Source organism: Lissotriton helveticus, chromosome 1_1 (assembly GCF_964261635.1).
Source record: "Lissotriton helveticus chromosome 1_1, aLisHel1.1, whole genome shotgun sequence".
Classification (NCBI taxonomy): Eukaryota; Metazoa; Chordata; class Amphibia; order Caudata; family Salamandridae; genus Lissotriton; species Lissotriton helveticus.
Genome location: NC_136057.1, coordinates 1,013,420,490 through 1,013,440,086, shown reverse-complemented (window position 1 = coordinate 1,013,440,086; position 19,597 = coordinate 1,013,420,490). Strand labels below are relative to the sequence as shown.

Genomic DNA, 19,597 nt, shown 5'->3' with positions numbered 1-19,597 from the left:
TTTCCTAACCCAAATCTCGCAAGTCAGACCAGCAAATACCAACATGCAGCCTTTTCTATTTCTGTGGGGCAATACTGGTTGGTTGGCTAGTCTAAAAGTCCTCCTTGGCCAACAGACCCCAGATTTGCACATATCAACTAGTCTACCCCAGAGACTCCCAAGGACCTATACAAATCCATCAGCCACACTAAAAAATTGAGATATCTGACATTTATGAAGGTTTCACCCAAAGTTGTCTCGAAAACAAGTTGGGTTGATTTTTCTCATAACCACCAAATCAGACTCCGGAATTATTGAGGAAGCCTGGACACCATTTGGAAAGTGATCCCCAGACTACTGCAAGCACAATGCCATACAAATGGGAGACTTTACACTATATAATGGGCATCTATAAGCATAAGCAATCCTCACTGAAAGGACAGTTTATCAGTAACACCAAAGGGATAGTTTCTAGTATCAATATGGGTAGACCCGAGGGCCAGTTCCTTAGACTGGAACACTAAAATATGTCAGCACTGTGGACAGCTCCATGAGAACACTCATCCATAGCTTCCTCCATGCGATGTTTCAAACTGTTGGCGAATCACATACTAGCACTCAAACAAGCTCATGAACTAGAAAATAGATTGAGTGTGTGAAACACTATTGAGTAAATGTAACAATTTGTTCTCTCTATATAACACTACCAGCATTCTCCCTAATTTTATTTTTCTATAATTTTTCTATAATTTTAAGATGTTCATTAATGGCTCGACCAAGCTACCGAGGAAAGTTGGAGAATTTGAAGGCCCAGGCTTAATTAGCAGATTCTGTACAAGGCATCTGGGTCTGCTGGTAATAGATTGACAATTCTCACAACTTCGAATAGGTGGAAAAACGTCTGAAATGGGTCTTTCAGTATCACTGAATATAAGGATCTCTGATAAACGATCCTCGTAGTAAACAAACGTCCTGGCACTGAATTAAAGGTACTTCTTTTTAGGCGAATGTGCAGGTTATCTGAGAAAATGAGGTCACTGACCGTGCAAGAGGGCCAATGGGTGAAGTCGGCTCACTCATAGCCCCATGCTTTATGCAATGGTGTGCAAAATATGAACCACAGTTGAACAGACCAGTGGATAAAAAGGATTGACCAAAGCCCCTCTGTGTGTGTGCAAAATATATGTAGTTTAGTATTAATACTATTTTGGTTACATGAGGCTAACAATATTAAAGCAATCTTTAGGCCAGACCCAAAATAATATGTTCTTCTTCCGTGCTGGCTGCCGTCATCTTCGCCGTAGGTGGCTAAACAAGTAACAAACTGGAGTAGATGTCACTTAAGACATCATCTTATGCAAATCCGCTACAATAAACATGTGCCTTTTGTTGGCACACATCTGCTGGAGAACCTTGACTTTTACTTTCCAGCTCGCTGCACACATTATGCTTCACTGTCACCGAGAAGCCTTGCACGGGAGCGATGCAGGAGGGAAGCTGCGAGGCCAGGCGCACTTTGGGACCCAGCCAAAAACAGCTGTTAAAGAAAAGCAACCTTGAGAGTATTTCCACAAGGTTTCCTGTGTCGCACAATACAAACGCTGTGCTTCAATGGAGCTTACCGGCCATCCTCGGTGGTGTGCAGCAGGCACTGTCCGTGAAGCGGACACAGTCTGCTCTTAGATATATGTCCTATAAGGCTTTGATACTGAGAGATCAGGGTCGTGAAAAAGTAGTGACTGAAAAAAAAACTGGGCACAGGCCAGCGCTTAATTTACAGCGGAGCGGCTATCTGAACTCCTTTTGGGTACCAGTCGCAGGCATTTACCGAGAGCAAGAGAAGGAAAAACACAAAGGGGTAAGAAAAAGGGACACACCGTCACAAAAGGAGAAAGTAGAAACCCGCGAGAGTGAGATGAAGGGCAGGGAATGTCGGGCAGAGGATTAAAGAGGCATGAGGTGGATTCAGGAGTACGCAACCTTGGTATTCGGCAGGACTGACATTTAATGGCACCGTCCGTGGGCTTCCGAGCTGTGCTTTGGGCTCTAGCGCTTATTCTGCAAACCAAGCACCGCCACATACCTTAGTTCTACTTGACCGATTTTCATATGGTACAAGTTAAAAATGCAGGCAAGAGTGTGGAAAGTACAACACAAACACTTGCGTACACCTACAATAGATGGTTTTTGACTTCAACATAGTTAAATAAAACGAATCTGATCTTAAAACTGCCGGTCTTTCGTATTTATAGCAAATACCTTGCAGATATTATTTCAGTAACTTGATTAGGCACTTCAGGTTCTCAAGTGTGGGATTTAACTCTATAATGGAAACTAAAGTACCTTTGCCTTTTCATAACATTTTACCTTGGAAGTCTGGTTCCAACCACGTATGAATTGCCAGAAGACGTAGATTGGTGGATTTGTCACTGACAATTTTCGACAAATTATTGCTACTGGATTTTTGAAACATGTTCTTCAAAAGCTAGAGGAAATGGATTTGTTACAATCATGCACTGGAAAGTGCCACATTTCTTCCACAAGAGTTATAATAAACGTTAAAGACTACACATACATTTACTATTGTAAACTAAAGAAGGGTTATTCATCCGTACATACATACTCTTATTTACATGATTGAATTTGCTGTAATTGCTAATTATATTTTTGCTAGTTTTAGAAATGCATTTTCTGTCATTGGGATGCTTACATTAGCACTACATTTTAATGTTCTCCTCCCATTCTGTATCACCTTCCTTAACTTTTTTCCGCTGCATCTTACCGTTTTTCTCTTCACACCCATAAAGTCTCGATAAAAGCTACATTTCCTCTACAGTACTTAATTGGCTTTGTTTTTGAATGTATATTTTATTAATTGTTACAAAGGTAGATTTGGGAATATGCATTTTGACATACTGGTACGTAACTACTATGATCAAGCACTGCTGTGCCAAAGTTATATCTGGATACATTATATATATATATATATATATATATATATATATATATATATATATATATAGCGAAACGCGTCGTGGACTGACATTATGTCTACCATTTCATCTTGTGTGCAATAAATCAACTCTGCCTTTTTCACTTGAAAGACTTCTGTTGCTTCCTGATTGCTGTGGTCGTTTGAAGTTATTTACGAGGTCCTTACCTGGCTGTTCTCGCCTTGCATCGGCGAGCAGAAACATTGTTGAATATATATATATATATATATATATATATATATATATATATATATATATATATATATATACACACATTTTTATAACTAGGATGAAACTGTAATGAATTATAACATCTACATTTTGAAAGGCACACATTATTGGGTTGAAGCTTCTTTTTCCTTTTTCTTTTTTTTTTTCTTTTCCTTCACCAATGCTTTTTCCTCCACTTCTGCGTCCTTCCCTCCCTCCTTTGTTCTCCTATTACTTATGATAATTCTTTTTCTCCCCTACCATTCTATTCTCAGAAAATATATAGAGAAATGTTCTTCTTTTTTGCGAACCAGTTCATAAGACATTTAAGCTGTATCTAAAAAGAATAGGATAATCTGGTCAACTTAATTGAATGACCTGAGATAATGTTGAACTCATTGTGGTTCTTGCAAACCTGAGATCATTTCCTGTAAATTTTGTAAATATCATGCCTTGCTAACTTTTCTGGGTATTTTTCAATTGAGTATAAGTTGAATGCTATGGGAGCCATGCCGATCCACGGCTAGATTTTGTTTTGTCTTGTCTCTATGTTGTCCACACAGCGTGCTGCCATTTAATAGAATTGTGATCTTTGGTCACGGGGTAGATATGCCAGACCTATGCCGATACACGGCAATATCTTATGTTTTCTGGCAGGGGCATCAACACTATGGGTACATAAATAGAAAAACGAGTACTAGGAAATTATAACTAAAGATTTTGTATATCTGAATACAATCATGATAGAATTATTGTATATTATTTGTATATATGTCGCTAGTAAATCTTGTTTTCTCCTATGTAAATATGGCTGCCACAATCACCCCACATTTGCGTTTGAATTAACATCCATATAATTTTCGCTAAGTCCGCTTTTTGTTTCTGTAGCACATGGTACAAATAAGCGTCAAAGACCTTAGGTCGGTGACACTGAAGAAGGACTAAAAGTTCGAAACGCGTCTGTCATCTGTGTTGTGTGCTGAATAAAGACACTTTGCCTAAACCTGGAGTGCTTTAACTCTCTTTCTGGAATGAAAGGGGGACCCTGGAGCTTTTATATATTTATATATATATATATATATATACACATACACACATACACACACACACACATATACACATACATATACATACATACACACACATACATACATACACACATACACACACACATATATACATACACACATTTTTAAAGAGCACCTTTAAAATGTTATAAAAACAAGTGGCTATCAGGCACCCCACAAAAAGAAAACTAGTTATGGTCGGACCTAGAAGCAGCTTTAGCTGTGTTGCTAGCCTCATGTTAGATGAAAGACGTTTTTTTACTCCTCATTTTGTTTGTTTCAACTAGGTCTTCAGGTTACAGTAATTCAAAGCCAAAAGCATATTTTATTTGTGCCAACAAGAAACGTTTACCGGTGATCTGCATTAAAACTAAAAGGGGGTTGTATACATGGTGCAAGTTCACTGTCCTGGAAGAGGCACCCACACGGTTCTTTTAAAAATGTATCCAACGATTAGGATTTTTAAATTTTATTATGGGCACATGGCATGTTTAGGTGGCCGTATTCTTTCTATTTTCTTTTTATTTTGTTATGCATGCTTTCAATATAAAAACGAAAAAAAACACTGCAGCACCAGCTGGCCAAGGCCGCCCATACTGCCTTTGCCAAAGCTTGTTAAACATGGATGCAAGAGCTTTGGCAGATCGAAAAATATAAACTTTAATAAATAATTAACTTGCAATAGTAGAGTACGATTGAAAGTTTATAAGTTCTTTAAACCTGTGCATGTTATTGTTCTACAATTGCAAGCATTTTTAGCCTACTCACAATCTCTAACCCCCCACATCTGTGAGGTTTCAAGTTTCCCGGCAGGGACTCTCACATCAACCAGACTGAAGTACAGGATAATTATTCTTACGCTAAGACTGGAGGTTATTCAATTATCACGGAGAGAGAATGGACTGGGTAGCCAATCTATATCCCCAGGGTTATTATATGTAATCAAGAGAGGACTGGCCTTTTAACATGTGGTACAGGACTCAGGACTGTATGGAGAAGAGAAAGGAACTGTTGCGTTTCCTTATAAAGCTCTAATCCACCAACCTAGTTGGTGGCATGCTTCATCATCGGGCCCACCCAGTGACACCGAATGTGTCCCGGGTGTGCTTCAACGTCTGTATTACAGCGGAGCAGGTATTTTTACTGAGTGTGCAGTGATAGTGAAATGAAAAAGTGAAAATGTAAAAGTTATCCAGTGGTCCCAGTACCCACGGGGATGATCTTTATTATCTGGGCCTCTGGTAGCAATAAAAGCAAGGCAATGGAAGTAGGTGGAGTGATAATTAGGAACTCCTTCCTGCATCCGGTGGGTGGTCTACATGTTTCAGCCAGGTCTTTCATTAATGCTGGCTTTCCTCAGGACCTTAAACTATGTGAAAGTGAGATCTACACTTAGAGTGAGAGCGTGATATAAAATGTGATGCACGCGCTATGGAGAACCACCGCAGCAAAACAGGTTTCAAACGGGTCCTGACCAACTAAGTCGGTCTAAACCTCTGCCGGAAACCTCTATAGGGGGATTTGCTGCACATCGCAAGCTAATGCTTGGAGAGGGAATCCCCCCTCCGACACGTATGGCACCTTAGCACGTGTACAAATCAACCCCGCCTACCCAAAGAAAGTGTCACAAACAGCGCCGTAGAGACCCCACCCAAAGTTTTTAAGATTCTGCTCTTGTACTTCCATAGCCTACTCAGAGGACAACAAGTACTGCAGCTCTACCGAATCAAACACGGCCACACTCACCTGCGTGTCTCCCGCCATGTTGCCGGCTGCAACCCAGGAAGAACATCTGACGTACTTCCGGGTTGTACTGTAGGTTTCCTTAATTGACATTTGAGTGCTTATTGCGCCGTACCAAAATATACACCAATCGCTGAAAGCGGTCACGTTAGTCAGTCAGTTGTCGCCATTTCAGAATGGGGAGTTTAACCAAGTTTGCTTTTGTCCGGTTATAGCGGGAGATTACACATTAAGTTGCGTCCATCTTAGAGTGGGTGTTTAAAACACCCACTATGGTGAATTTTTTGGTATTCCTAAAGATCCTGCAAGTTATTCTGTATTTGTACTGTTTCCTTGTCAATGACCACCACATCGAAATGGAAGAAGGTCATTATAAATCTTGCGGTGAAATATAAATAGGGAGGCTATTTCCTTGATCACTTTGCAGGCTACTTTGCACTCGTGGACATACTTTGCATGACGTGTTTTTTAGGGATAGAGGAAACTATGAGCATACCCGACAAGTTTTCAGATTGCCAATGTCTAACATTTCCATGCTTTGAGTGTATATAGTGACATTCTACTGCCAAATGTGTGTTCAGTTCAAGAGACAGAAGGAATGTAGCCCGTATAAAGAAACAAGCACTCGCCAGGCAGTCGCGGCATCCGCGCTTTGCTTATAACATTTTAAAAGTAGCGCAGGTACCGCGATTATACCAAAATGAAAGAAATGGATGTTTTTTCTATTTCTTTACTTTTGGTATAATCGCTGCATCCGCGCTTTACTTTTAAAATGTCATAAGTAAAGCGCGATTATACCAAAAGTGAAGAAATAGAAAAAAACATCCATTTCTTTCATTTTGGTATAATCGCTGCACCGCCACGACGTAGACTTTCCTCTTTTTGCCGTCCCACTTGGATGGTCTTGGCCTGACTTCCTTGTGGCGTAAAAGGTTTATTATCTTCTTTAATGGGCTCTCTGTTTGGACCCATAAAGAAGATAAGAAACCTTTTACGCCAGCAGTAAGTCAGGGCAGCCAGTTCAAGTGGGATGGACAAAAAAGAGAAAAGTGTACGTCAGAGGACGCTCTTTACCAATGGCTGGCCACCGTTTAGCATGAACGGTGACGCCGGCCAATGGGAAAGAGGGGCGGGGCTTAAAGCCCACTAGTGAAATATCTCAATAACACTAAATCTCGCCAGCGAGACTGCGCATACGCTAGGCTTCGACCTAAAAAGCACAACTGACTAGCCTGTAACTATCAGCGGTGATTGACTACAGTGAGTTCACTCACATGAGGCAGTTCTATAGGCCCCTGACATTCTCAGAATTGCCAGTGCGACACGGTTCCCTAGCCAGCAGAGGCAGTAAACAAACAAAAGTGGAACGGTGGCTAAGTGCAGAGACTTACAGGTACTTTATTATTATTATTTTTAACTGTGAGCTTGGGCCCACGGATGAAGGTGGTTCAGGTCCTGGAGGGCACTGAATAATAGCACCATGGGAGTCTGATTCATGTGAACTGTTGTGTTTCGGGTGAGCAAGTTATTTTATATTCAGTTCTAGTGGGGCCCATCTCAATTCCTCACGCCATCAGCTATGCTTTTGTTCAGGTGCCATCCTGGCTGGTGGATACATGCAGCTTAAAACCCTAATGCCAGTATAAAAATAAAATTTAAAAAATCAGCTTTTCACTTCACAAATATTAAACTATCCTTTTGAGTTTCCATAATCTATTTGTGACCTAAATGAGGGCCTCCCTCTGTCAGTTTTCCAGTGCAGCCGTGCTCAAAGCTCATGTCCCCGGCGAGAGACTCAGTCTTTTCTTATACTTTGCAGCAGTTCAGTTAGTTTAATGTTGCTCAAATGGGTGTAAATTCTGATATTTTTAGGTTTCCCATATCTTCATTGCTTGATTTTGCTCACGAAAAAAGGTTCCTGATAGTCGTCGGAATGTCACTCATTACACTGAAATTATGGAAATGTCACACAGAGCAATCAGAAATCTTGGCCGCTATGGACAGCTTTTTACCTGGTAAAACTAAAAATGTCAGACCAGAATGAGCTCAACAAGTAGTGACTGCATCACCTCCGCAAATGCCACGCTGCTTACCACACCCTATCACAGTTCTGATGAGTTCTATTTGATTTATAGCAAAATATAAAGGGACGACTTCCGCTTAAACCACAAGGAAAAAATGCAAGGCAAAATAGCAGTACACTCAAATTGCAAGCACAGACTCCCGTGAATGCACTGCTTTATGCCCTGTTCACTTCACAGTATAAGGGGGACATGGGGCATCTACACTGGTACTGTACACACATTTGTCATATATAGTGTAGAGGCGGGCGAGGTAACAGAGGCTGGGGGTTCCACATTGGCTCTGTACACACTCATTTCTCATATACGGGGGTAGGTGCGGGCCATTCACTGAAAACTTGAGCTAGATGCCTGGCTCTTGCTCAGCTCGACATCCTCTAGGACCCTCAAGCACAAAACGAGCCAAGATTTCGTGTGGCTTCTGCCTGCCACCCAAAGCTGTAGCGTCATGTTTCAAGAATTGAAGGCAAAGCTTTCATCTTTGATGTAAAACAGGCGAGCAAGAGCCATCTAGTGGCTGGATTGATAATGAGAAACTAGAAACCCTGGGATCAATTCTGGTTTCAGTGCTTGTTCAAAGTGTGTGATCCTTGGCAACTGTTAAATCACCGAGCCTCCCTCTTCCCCATTACCATATATGAGCATGGGCTTAGGAACCACCTTAGACAGTGGGAATATCCCCACCTGATTTTTGAACAGGGTGACGCCTTGATAGGGTGACCAGATTCTCAAAACAAAAAACGGGGACAGGTCATAGACATAGAAGTAGGACTATGGTTTGCAGTAACCATCGACATAAAAGTAGAACTATTTGACAGCTGTCATAGACATAGAAAAAGGACTTCAATGACAGCTCACGCCACAGACTGAGATGAAGCATTACAGACAATAAATCAGAGGTCTTTTATTGGCACCCCTCTCCTTTACGCAGCAGCATTAGTACTTTTTATTACATTTACACTTCCTGATATAGTGCTCAACTCAGTGACGACACACAACGTAAACAGTGCGAAGAGAGCATGCGCAATGAAAAACAGGGACATTTCTGTGTTTAACCAGGACACTGTTTGAAAACAGGGACATTTGAGTCACTTGGAGAAAAGTGTCGGGACACTTCTCCAAAAACGGGGACTGTCCTGGGAAAACGGGGACGTCTGGTCACCCTACGCCTTGACCAGTATCATCCCTATATTTAGAAGTTAAAACGTATTTTAAACAGTTGGAGATCGTCTCTCTGCCACGCTGCACATCATCCAAGTCTAAGGAAAGTGCTGTATGTAAAGCGCTGAGCAAACTCTGTGGGGTCTCAGTGAAGTTCGTCAATTATTCAACTGCAGTCAGGGGTGTTGAGCCTCTCCTTAAGTCGTTCTTTCATCAAGCTAGGCAAGCCAGCAAAGTACGGGAAGGTAGGAGATAATATTTTCTGTTACATTTCTGCTGGCTCAGCTGGTCTGAGAATTTTTTTTTAGGAGAGGTTCACACCCTAATTAAAATATTCGCCAACAACAAAGGGGGCTCTGTGCCCTCGCATAGTTTGCTCCTGTAGCATGATTTCAGACACGCATGTTCAGTCGCTCTTTAGTTTCTGAAGAACCACTCCAAATAGAGAAGCATGACATTACATCTTATGACTACCAACATGGATGTGTGTATAGAGTACCTTTTATTTAAGATGCTATAAGTGTACTCAACGTTAAAGGACCAGGAAAGGTGGTGGGCATAACTGAGGGACGTGTGGAGGAGAAATCAAAATAGGGGGAGGGGGGGGCGGCGGAATGGGGAGTGAGCTGTGGAACAACAGACTTTGGGGACCCTTAGGGGTGGATAAAAAAAAAAGACAGGGTGCAGGAAGCAATGGATGAGCTGGGGTGTGGAGGAGCAGGAAGCAACTCAGCGCAAGGGAGAGCAGGTGTTTGAGAGGGAGGAAGCAGCACAAAAAGGAGACAGCAGGAAAACACATCCACTTTCCTAGAGTACTGGGGAAAAAAGTAGTTCCCAGACTGTGCACGTAGATGGGTGCAAGTCAACCAATCAAAAGGAAGCTATACTCCAAAGGAGCATATGAGTAAAAAAGCCAACCAATGATCAGCAATGGTCTAGTCCTAAGCCCACTATACCTCTTGGTATGGTTCACAACAAGTTTTTAGGCAACAAGCCGCTAAAAGTGGGGACCTAATGATGGTTTAACTGCTATCAATGACATGGGGGTACTCTGCAACTAAGTCAATTAATATGAATTAATACCTATATTCAAGCCTACCAGTGAAAAGCTGTGAACAGTGAAGCTCCTATTTCTACTGAACTTAACGAAGGCCTCATTCAGACTAATCAGATATAATTTTTTTAAAAGCTGTCGAGCTTCCTATCCACCATCCCCTAAGTCCTGCCCCGTTTGGGAGACTATACATTATTTCCTACATTATTTGCCATAATTCACCAATTCTTATTTGGTGCAAAGTGCACACATTACAAGCCCTTGAGACCAAGGTATGTACAGCAGCACTATGTACTAACGACTGTGTTTCACATTATAAGAAACGTCCCAAGGTTATTACACTATGTGAAATCACTTGGACAAGGACATGCCCTGCACGGATTACCTAGGAAAGGGCAATACTAGCCATCCCCCACTTCTCCAGGCTGCTGAAAAATTAATGTTGGCCTTTAGCTACAGGGCTGCAACGGTAATTAAAGGTGCAAGGTGGGCACTCCTCTGCAGTACCGGGGGAGCGAGGATAAGGAGCAGTCCCCCACAGTATTCCTGCTCTGGATGTGTGTGGCACATAGGTCTTTCGTGTAAACATCAAGTTTATAACAATCACAGGAAAAGCTAATAGGTCTGCATTTAATGTGCCAACAAGTGCACACACTGGCATGAGGGAACAAGAGTGTCTTTGTGCAAGAAGAAGCTGCCCGGGTGAGAGGCACGCAGATTTAAAATAGTATCCCATGCACTGCAAGGCATGCACTCAATAACTTTAAAATAGTATCCCATGCACTGCAAGGCATGCACTCAATAACTGGGGAAGGGATACACCTAAGAAATCAGGGCTCGAGTCGGGGGTACACGCAGGTACACGGCGTCCCCCCACTTTTTACAGGGTGGACGCAGTCCCCCCTGCCAAGAAGTTGGGCCCCACAGAAATATGCTGAACTTGTCCCGGTGTAATTTTCAGACACCGGGGACCGGCAGCGAGGGAACCTTTTTTTCACCTCAAGCTTGGCCGAAGTTAAGGGGCCATCCTGCCTCCTTTTGTTTGTATATGCTGACTGGGGGCCGCCTGGAACCTTACATTCAAATGTAAATGCCACGGAGGGAAACACAGGCACACAGCTTCAGCTTGCCTTCTCTTCAAAGGTACTTAAGAGAGGCATGCTTTTACCTTTGTTCTGTCCCTGTATATTAATGCAGACACTGTAAATCTGTCAGATGGGTTAGTCTGTCCCAGTATTTACACAAATAATTTAAATAGCACTATTTTATTTATAATATAGCGCTACGTCGTTGCGAGTTCATTTGCATATTGTCTTACTTGGTCAGTCCCCCCACTTCATTTTATAGGACTTGTGCCCTGCAAACAACAAATATCGATAGGAAAGAGGAATAATCCTGTGGGCTAATCCAAGAGGCGACTGGAAGTCTCAAGTGAATGGCTAAAACAGGCAGGTCAACAGGAGTTAACGGAGCAAAGGAGCAGATTCAAAGCTCATTATGTGTAGTTTTAAAGAAAAGGTCTGCTGAGACAGCTGCACTGCGAGACCCCGACCTAACAATGTGCGTGATCAGTACAGGTGCCTGGCGAGATGCAAAACCTAACTTTCATGCTTCGCAAACACCAAATCTGAAAAACACACAGTTTTTAGCACCTTGCTGAATTACAGACATCGCTACCAAGAATACAAAACAAAGTTCTAGTCGTAAGGCGCACGGTAGCAGACACCGACCACTCTCATGCATCCCACAATTTGTCAAACGTTTAGCATCACAATTCTACACATCAACGTTTCCCAACAGCTGTTTGTTTGAACACATTGTTTGGGGCAATTGCCCCCCAAATACAGACTTCAATAGAGTGGAACTCCTCACGGATCGCTGGTCCGAAGCTGCGAGCCGTACTGGCCCACCCCTCGCATGCACGCAAAGTACTCACATGCCTCCGATGGTGACGGTCGCACAGGTGCGCTCAGAGAACGAGGGCACAGTTTCCGTGGCGGCGCTGGCTGGGCGGATGTAGTCGATGTTCACATTCACCTGCAAGAGAGAACCACGACATTAAGGATTCAAGCGAATCAGAAGAGGCACGCTTGGCAGGGACACTGCAGGAACGGGTAGACATGACTGGCCGATTCAAAATGTGGCACTTTGATGTTAACATGTGAAGCGCTCCACGGGCAAGTGGACATGAGTTTCACGCTTCATGAACATTCACTGACTCAACACTCCACCATTTTTAGGTCTCTCCTGAGACAGCGCATGCTGCGCGGTCTCTTCGAGACATTTAGTAAGTGGCTTTTAAAAGTGCCACCAGAGGCTTTTGCTGGCCTACAGCTTGCGTTCATGAGCTTGTGCACAGCTGCCATCTGTGTTTTTATTGCTGTAATCAGGTTCATCCAATTGCACTACCGCCTCCCTTTTCCCCTCCCTCCTAGTCAGCTTCATTTGTGTCTTCTAGCTGTGAATCATGCTCCCCTGCTTGCACTCCCCCTCCCTTCTCCCCCTCCACCAACTGTCAGTGCACGCTTCCACCAGGCACACACACCACCAGCCGTCAGTGTACGCTTCCACCAGGCACACACACCACCAGCCGTCAGTGCACGCTTCCACCAGGCTCACACACCACCAGCCGTCAGTGCACGCTTCCTCCAGACACACACAACACCAGCCGTCAATGCACGCTTCCACCAGGCACACACACCACCAGCCGTCAGTGCAGCAAGCAGGCTCTTCTCAGAGTTTCTTGGTAAATATGTGTTCGATGCCTGGGAGGGAGTGGGTCGAGTTTCCTTAAACCATGCTGAGTATGCAGGTGCAGTGCATGAACTGTGTGAGTGAGTCATGCTGCCTGGGCCTCACTCACTCCACACTTGTAAATTGCACCTGCACCAGGCTTTTTCCTCATTTGCAAAGTTCGGCGCATGCGCACAGCTAGACAACCCCTACACCACCGGGAATGACTGCTTCCTACAACCAGAATGGAAATAACATTCAGAGCAATGAAAACAAGTTCATTTGATGCAAAGAACGGTTAACAAAAACCGTGTCCTGCTATTGTAGATCTGGTAACTTAAACAAAACAGCAACAATAAACAAACAAGCATTGGCATAGCCAATAGGTTTCGTTTTTTGGACCCTATAAGTATTTAGTTATGCAGCAGAATATACTTGGTACAACAACACCCGCTGTTGCATGGCTAACCACTGATAAGGTCGCATATGCGAGACCTATTGGATATGCCAATGCTTGTTTCTTTAATATCATCAGATGTGAAAGGCCCCCACATTCTTTTGAGTGGGTTCTATGTAGTGACTTCTGTAAAAACAAATGTACTCCAATCACTAGCTAAGTGCAAGGGGCACGTCAAAACATTTTTGACAAAACTGCATATGTATTTGCTTTATGTATTCATTGAATCAAAGACTGTGCTGCGGCTGCCTCAGAGCCATCTTGGCAGCTAATGGAGGACACACCGAACTTCAGAAGTGATGGGAAACAGGGAGATCGGCCTTCTCCAGGATGATACAATCTGTTCGAGAGAATAACAGCAAGAGGGCATCGCAGTCAAATATTAACTCCAAGGTCCCAGACTCCTCAAGACTCCCAAAGGCATGCTTCAAACGCCACAACAGAGCCTTCCAACAAACACAATCGCTCCCAATGAGAGAACAGCAGATAATTGTGGCAACGGCCACTCACTGCGTGAATATATGGCTTTTTGAGAACACACTCACTCTGACATACAGGTGTGTCCGTCTTCGAGAGTTAAAACCCTATAAACAACCATCTACAGTGAAGCAAATACCAGATTCAGCCAACCTAAACCATATTCCCACTGATAAAATAAACTGCTGCACGGAAAACAGTTGTCACCTTCAGTGACGTTAAACAGTGTCAATATTTTTGTATTTTATGGACCGCAGTATTTATAGTTTGTTTTAACTGCATTAGCGCCATGAAACCCTCGGGTGAACGTGCGCTGTATAAATTCTTGTTAAGATAAGATAAGATATGCCCCCATTTTGTGATGTGGTAGAGTTGTTCGAGAATAGTTCTAGCTCTGAACATAAAAGTTTCACCTACTTCACAAGTACTGGCCTGGCGAGTGAGGCTGATTAACAAGGATGATGCTCTTACTTGCCACAATAATTGCAATTTTGCAGTGAGGCAGACACAAACTACTGATTTCTTCAGTGAGACAGGTTCTTCACAGGTTGCAGGATACTGGTGCAGAGGTTGACATGCCTCCAAGAGCACAGGGTTATAAAGGTGTCATGCCGGTTATTCTAGGAATAATACACCAAATGAGTATCTTATGGACTAAGGAATAACGAGTTGATACATCTTCGCATCAACAACTACAGCATCCCACAAGACAAAAAAGCTTTATAATAGGTTACAATTCAGTGGTGTACTGGGAAGGTAAAAGCAGTCATAGATACACCGCGTTCTTACTCGACCCACACTGTATGGAGTGAGTGTAGCAAGTGAGTCCAACCTCCTTCAAAATATTTTGAGGGGGCAAATAATTGTTTGCAAGAAAATTGTGCCTGTTCCACCTGCACAGTTTGCCAGGCTGGGAGGTCAATACTCCATATTTACGAATTCCCCTCCAAAACTAACAACTTAGCCCTCAAGCTATTATTCCCATTTCCCATAGGGCCTGTCCAGCCTTGGTCCAATTTGATAGCCTTCAACTGGGAAACCATCCTTTGCAAACTTACCTGTGGATCATGCTTCACAGATGCCCTCCCATCCGTAGAAGGTCTGCTCAGGCTGTCCGTGCATGTAAACACTATGCCAGTACCTCACTGGTTATTAATAGAGAAAGTCACTCTCAAATTATTTGGTCTCGCAATCGTCGGAGCTGAGGAAGATTGAACTGATGCTTTGAGAATGGCACATTTCCCATTCAGATTTAGCGTTAGACTGCTGACCTCCAGCGTGTACAACCAAGGTCTCCACTGGAAGTACACTCTGACCAGTAAACACAATTAAAAACTAACCACTGCAATGAAACTAAATAAGCCACAAACTGCAAGTGTTATTTAGTCAGCACAAGAGAAGAATCTACATCACTGAAGCAACTCTGTGGTTGCAATTATGAAAAGAGTGAGACGCGGAGCCAAGAAATATACTTTTTGCATGTTCATGGAAGTGTGCAGGCAAAGAAGTCTAGAAACTATGGTCCACAGTTCACAACATTGAAATCGAGTCCGTCACCTGCATGACATACAACACAATAGCAGGAGTAGGTGAGGGATTAAAGAAAGGTCCCTACCACATCAGAAACCCATTATAACGAACACCATTGATACTTGAGACGTAAATAGTATTGTAGACAACTACTGGACCTCACTTTTTGTATTTATCAGAACCCACGTATGCCAATGGAAAGCCTGGGTCCATCTTTCTGCTGTTATAGACTGAAGGTTCTCGTCAGTTGAAATCAGTTAATGCCATGTCTACATTTTGCGGATGGATGATTAAACCTACTCAGCTGGTTAACGTATAGCTACCATCTTTTCAGACAATTAAGGACTCCGGAAATTAAGGACTAAAAGAATCCAATCAGCATTTCAAAACATGAGTTTGAACTCTAGCATTAAACTCTGGAGTCAGTACAACCCTCCTCACAGAATTACGAGACTCCATCTTAATCCCCCTCCATGGCAGTGTTTTATGCTGCCTCCAAAGTTAAAGGACCAATGAAATAAGATCACATTACCCCAATCAAATTACTTATAATAGCTCGCTTGTGACCAGTGTTCAAGATATGCAGTGTAATTTGCAAGATCATGCCAATCATGAAGTAATCCTATTTGGCTAGACTGTTCTGGAGTGTAGTAGCTATGGCAGAACTTGTAACTGACTAACCCGATCCACCACAAGCACAGTTCCCTGAAGCCTTGGGATCATAGATTCACACTTCAGAACATATCTAAAGAAAGAAAGTAATCCATAGTCCACTAATCTTAATCTTGCTTGGATCACAAGAAATATATAGGGCTTGCCAAAGCAAACCTTAAGCAAAGACTACTTAAAAAAACAAAAAACTATTTCAACACGAGAAAACTCATCTATGCACAAAGACTTTACCCCTGTCCCTATCCAGAATTTGAAGACACAGAAGGTGATGGGATGATGCTTCCTATGTGTGAACCCACTTGCAATAGCTGGGGTAGCATTCCAACCCATTGTTCTTTTTCCCCATGCCACTTCAGCTTAGACCGAGCCATATTAAAATCAGTCTTGGTCCTGCTCCATTGGGAACATGGCAACCTGAACTGCCTAGCCAGGTCCTCTGGGACCCACATCTGGGCATACAATTGGTGAATTGGGCAGTTACAAACACTAAAGGGTATACTTAGATGTGCGATCCACGCTTCCTGTCACTGGAGCCAAGCTACACCCGAATGACCAGCTTCAATCAAGACAAAGCCAGTTTTGAGTTGCTTATGTCCCAGTTCAATGAGGACATGGCCTGGCAGTTTGGACTGTTCATATTGAAGCAGGGTGAAGGCTGATATGCATGTGGCTGGAACCAAACTAAGGTGACATGGTGGCCAAAAGAACGATGGATTGAAATCCTTCTAAGAACAATTGCCAATGGTTCACCTTATTTTAAGCATTTCTCCCCTCACCGTTTCTGTTTGACATATACAGAATCTTGCTGAAATAAACTGGTCCGCAAGCACTATATTAAGAAACCTACACGGCCTACAAAAATCTAAGCAGCGCAGTTCACAACCAACCTCCCAATTAGCGATGGCGCTTGGAGTAAACCATTTCCCAACGCCCATCGCTTATACAAAATAATTGACGTTTGTCTTGGCGGCGGTGAGTATTTGACATCCTGTCAGGCCAGCACTCTTTCACCTCCCATGTTTGAGTGAGGAAGGCAGATTGGACGAATGCCGGGGCAGCGGCAGAGCTCTGGCGACGGCATGCCTGCCCAGATACACGGCGCAGGCAAACAAATACAGTAAACAGTGGCTGCGTGCGCATCTGAGGTTCATTTGCAAAAAAGACCGGAGGGGCTATTGACTGCAAGGGCTTAGATGGTTTGTCAAGGAGGCTGAAGTAATGGGTCAGCATACTTCATTACTCTGTCCAATTAAGTCATGGTGTCCCCGCATTGATATCTTCAAGTATCTATTAAATTGTGTATAATTGGCCAACACGGCTAAGCCTTGTATTCATGCAGTAATGGCTTATTGACCCGCTCTGACCAACTTTGACAAGTAAACCCAGGCTGTCATAATAAGTAACACGAGGCTGCTTACCACAGACTCTGCGCAGGGGGGGGGGGGGGGCGTGAGAGTCATGACGCAGCCTCGCTCCGGGCGTTCTTTCGCGCGCTTCCGTTTCCGCGCCCTCCTCGTGCTTCCCGTCGTGTGCGCGAGCCCTCTCAAAGCGTACGCCGCCTCGTGGCTACGGCTCCGCAACCTGGGCCCTGAAGGGCATGGTTCTTGTCCTCCGCACGGACGGCGTGCGCGCGTGTGTGTGCACCGCACCTCGCTGCCCCAGCTCTCCTAACGGTGTACACTATTCATCGTCTCCACAGACCCCCAATACAGTATGCGGTGCATCCGTCATAGCTCCTCATACAGTGCAGGCTGTACCGCACCCATAGTGCCCTTCACAGTGTACACTGTGCAACGTCGCCACAGCTCCCAAAAACGGTGTATGCTGCACCATACGTCGCACCTCCATAACGTGTGCACTGCAAACGTCATAGCGCTTCATACCGTGCAATGCACCAGTACTAGCTCCTCGGTGTGAACTGCGCCTCGCCATCGGAGTGTGCATTGTGCTGTCGCAATAGCACCTCTTGCAGAGCATCTCACTGCCACGCCCCATACAGTGTGCACTGCACTCCGTAATACAGGGCATGGCACTTCGCTATCATAGCTCACCTTAGTATGCATTGCAAATTGTAATCACTCTCGGAGCGAATCATAACACTGCACCGCGCTGACAGTTTCTCTTGCAGAGTGCACTGCACTCCGCTTCCTAGACTACACTGACCTCACCATCAAACCCCAAATAGTGTGCACTGCACCTCACACCATAGCTCCACATAGTGATTATACTGAACACTGTTCGCATACATTGTGTTTTATTAAGGCTCTCCGGATAATGGGCACTGTTATCACCACATGTGCCTCGTTTCAGCACTTAATATGCAGTTTCTCGTAAATGTAGCTATCTCTATAGTGAACGCTGTGCCTCACGGACCGCTTTCATGAAGTAGCTTTCAACCTCGTTTCATAGCTCACCATAAATTCATCCGATTGCTGCAGCCCCCCTATATTGTGCAGAGTGCTTCATTGTTACAGCCCCCAAATACTTTACTTTCTACCTTGTATCTACCCGGAATAGCCACTGCCGCTCACCGTAGCCCACATACTAAACATTTTAGCGCGTTACAGAATTCAACATATTTTACCCATCATAACTCCCTATGTATATTGGCAGTAACTTTGACTGCTCTTGTTCCCACTATGCAATCACAATATAGCTCCTGGAACAATACATTTGCTACCTTATTTTTTGAGTGGACCTTTGGATTTTCGCAACCCAAATTACTTGAGCGATGTAGCATTAATGGCAGAACCCCCACACAGTGCTTGAAACTGAAAAATAGAAATGCAGGTACTCTGTACCAGAGTACCTGCTTGCTTCTGAGAAGTTCTGGTACTCTCCAATCAAAAGTATTGAGTCACTCCTGTGAAGTGCCGGTACTCTATGTCTCAAAATAAAAAAGTGCTGGTACTCCGTACCGGACAGTACCGGCCCATTTAAAGCACTGCACCCCCCCCCCCCCCCGGCCCCCTCTAAACATTGTTCCAGAACAACGGAGCTGTCAGACTACAGGTTTTTGAAGGAGAAAAAAAACAGACTCCGGTGAACCTGAACAGAGCAGCATGACAGCAGCATGCCTTCTGGAATACTGTGACGATGCATTATGACCTAGTACAATGAGGCAGAAGGCAAACTGGTGTCTTAAAGGATAAGGTCGAATGGATGCTGTATGGCATCTATACTGATGAGGGAGAACTCTTGTTGAGATCCAGAAGGATAAGGTAGAAAGAATACAAGCTGTATTGGAAGCGCACTTTATATGGAGCTGTTTCGCCAGCGTAAAGTAGGCACTATGTGGAGAGCTAGAATAGTGACTAGGAACGCTCGGTGCAGAGAGATGAGGGTGCCCCTTATAAGGTGGTAGAGACCTGTGGTAGTAAGCGATGGTAAAGAGGGGCGTGCACCCAAGACGAAGAGCTGCAAAGGTACATTGGAATGAG

At 43.8% G+C, this 19,597-nt stretch overlaps 1 protein-coding gene across 2 annotated transcripts in view; it reads right to left on the bottom strand.

Annotated features, from left to right (window-relative positions):
• SND1 (staphylococcal nuclease and tudor domain containing 1) overlaps window positions 1-19,597 on the bottom strand; it is a 2,092,018-nt gene that overhangs the window by 1,504,748 nt on the left and 567,673 nt on the right. For both annotated transcript variants that reach the window (XM_078677758.1, XM_078677762.1), the window contains exon 12: window positions 12,225-12,325. In XM_078677758.1, coding sequence (XP_078533884.1) covers window positions 12,225-12,325 — 101 coding nt within the window. The remainder of the gene's footprint in view (window positions 1-12,224; window positions 12,326-19,597) is intronic.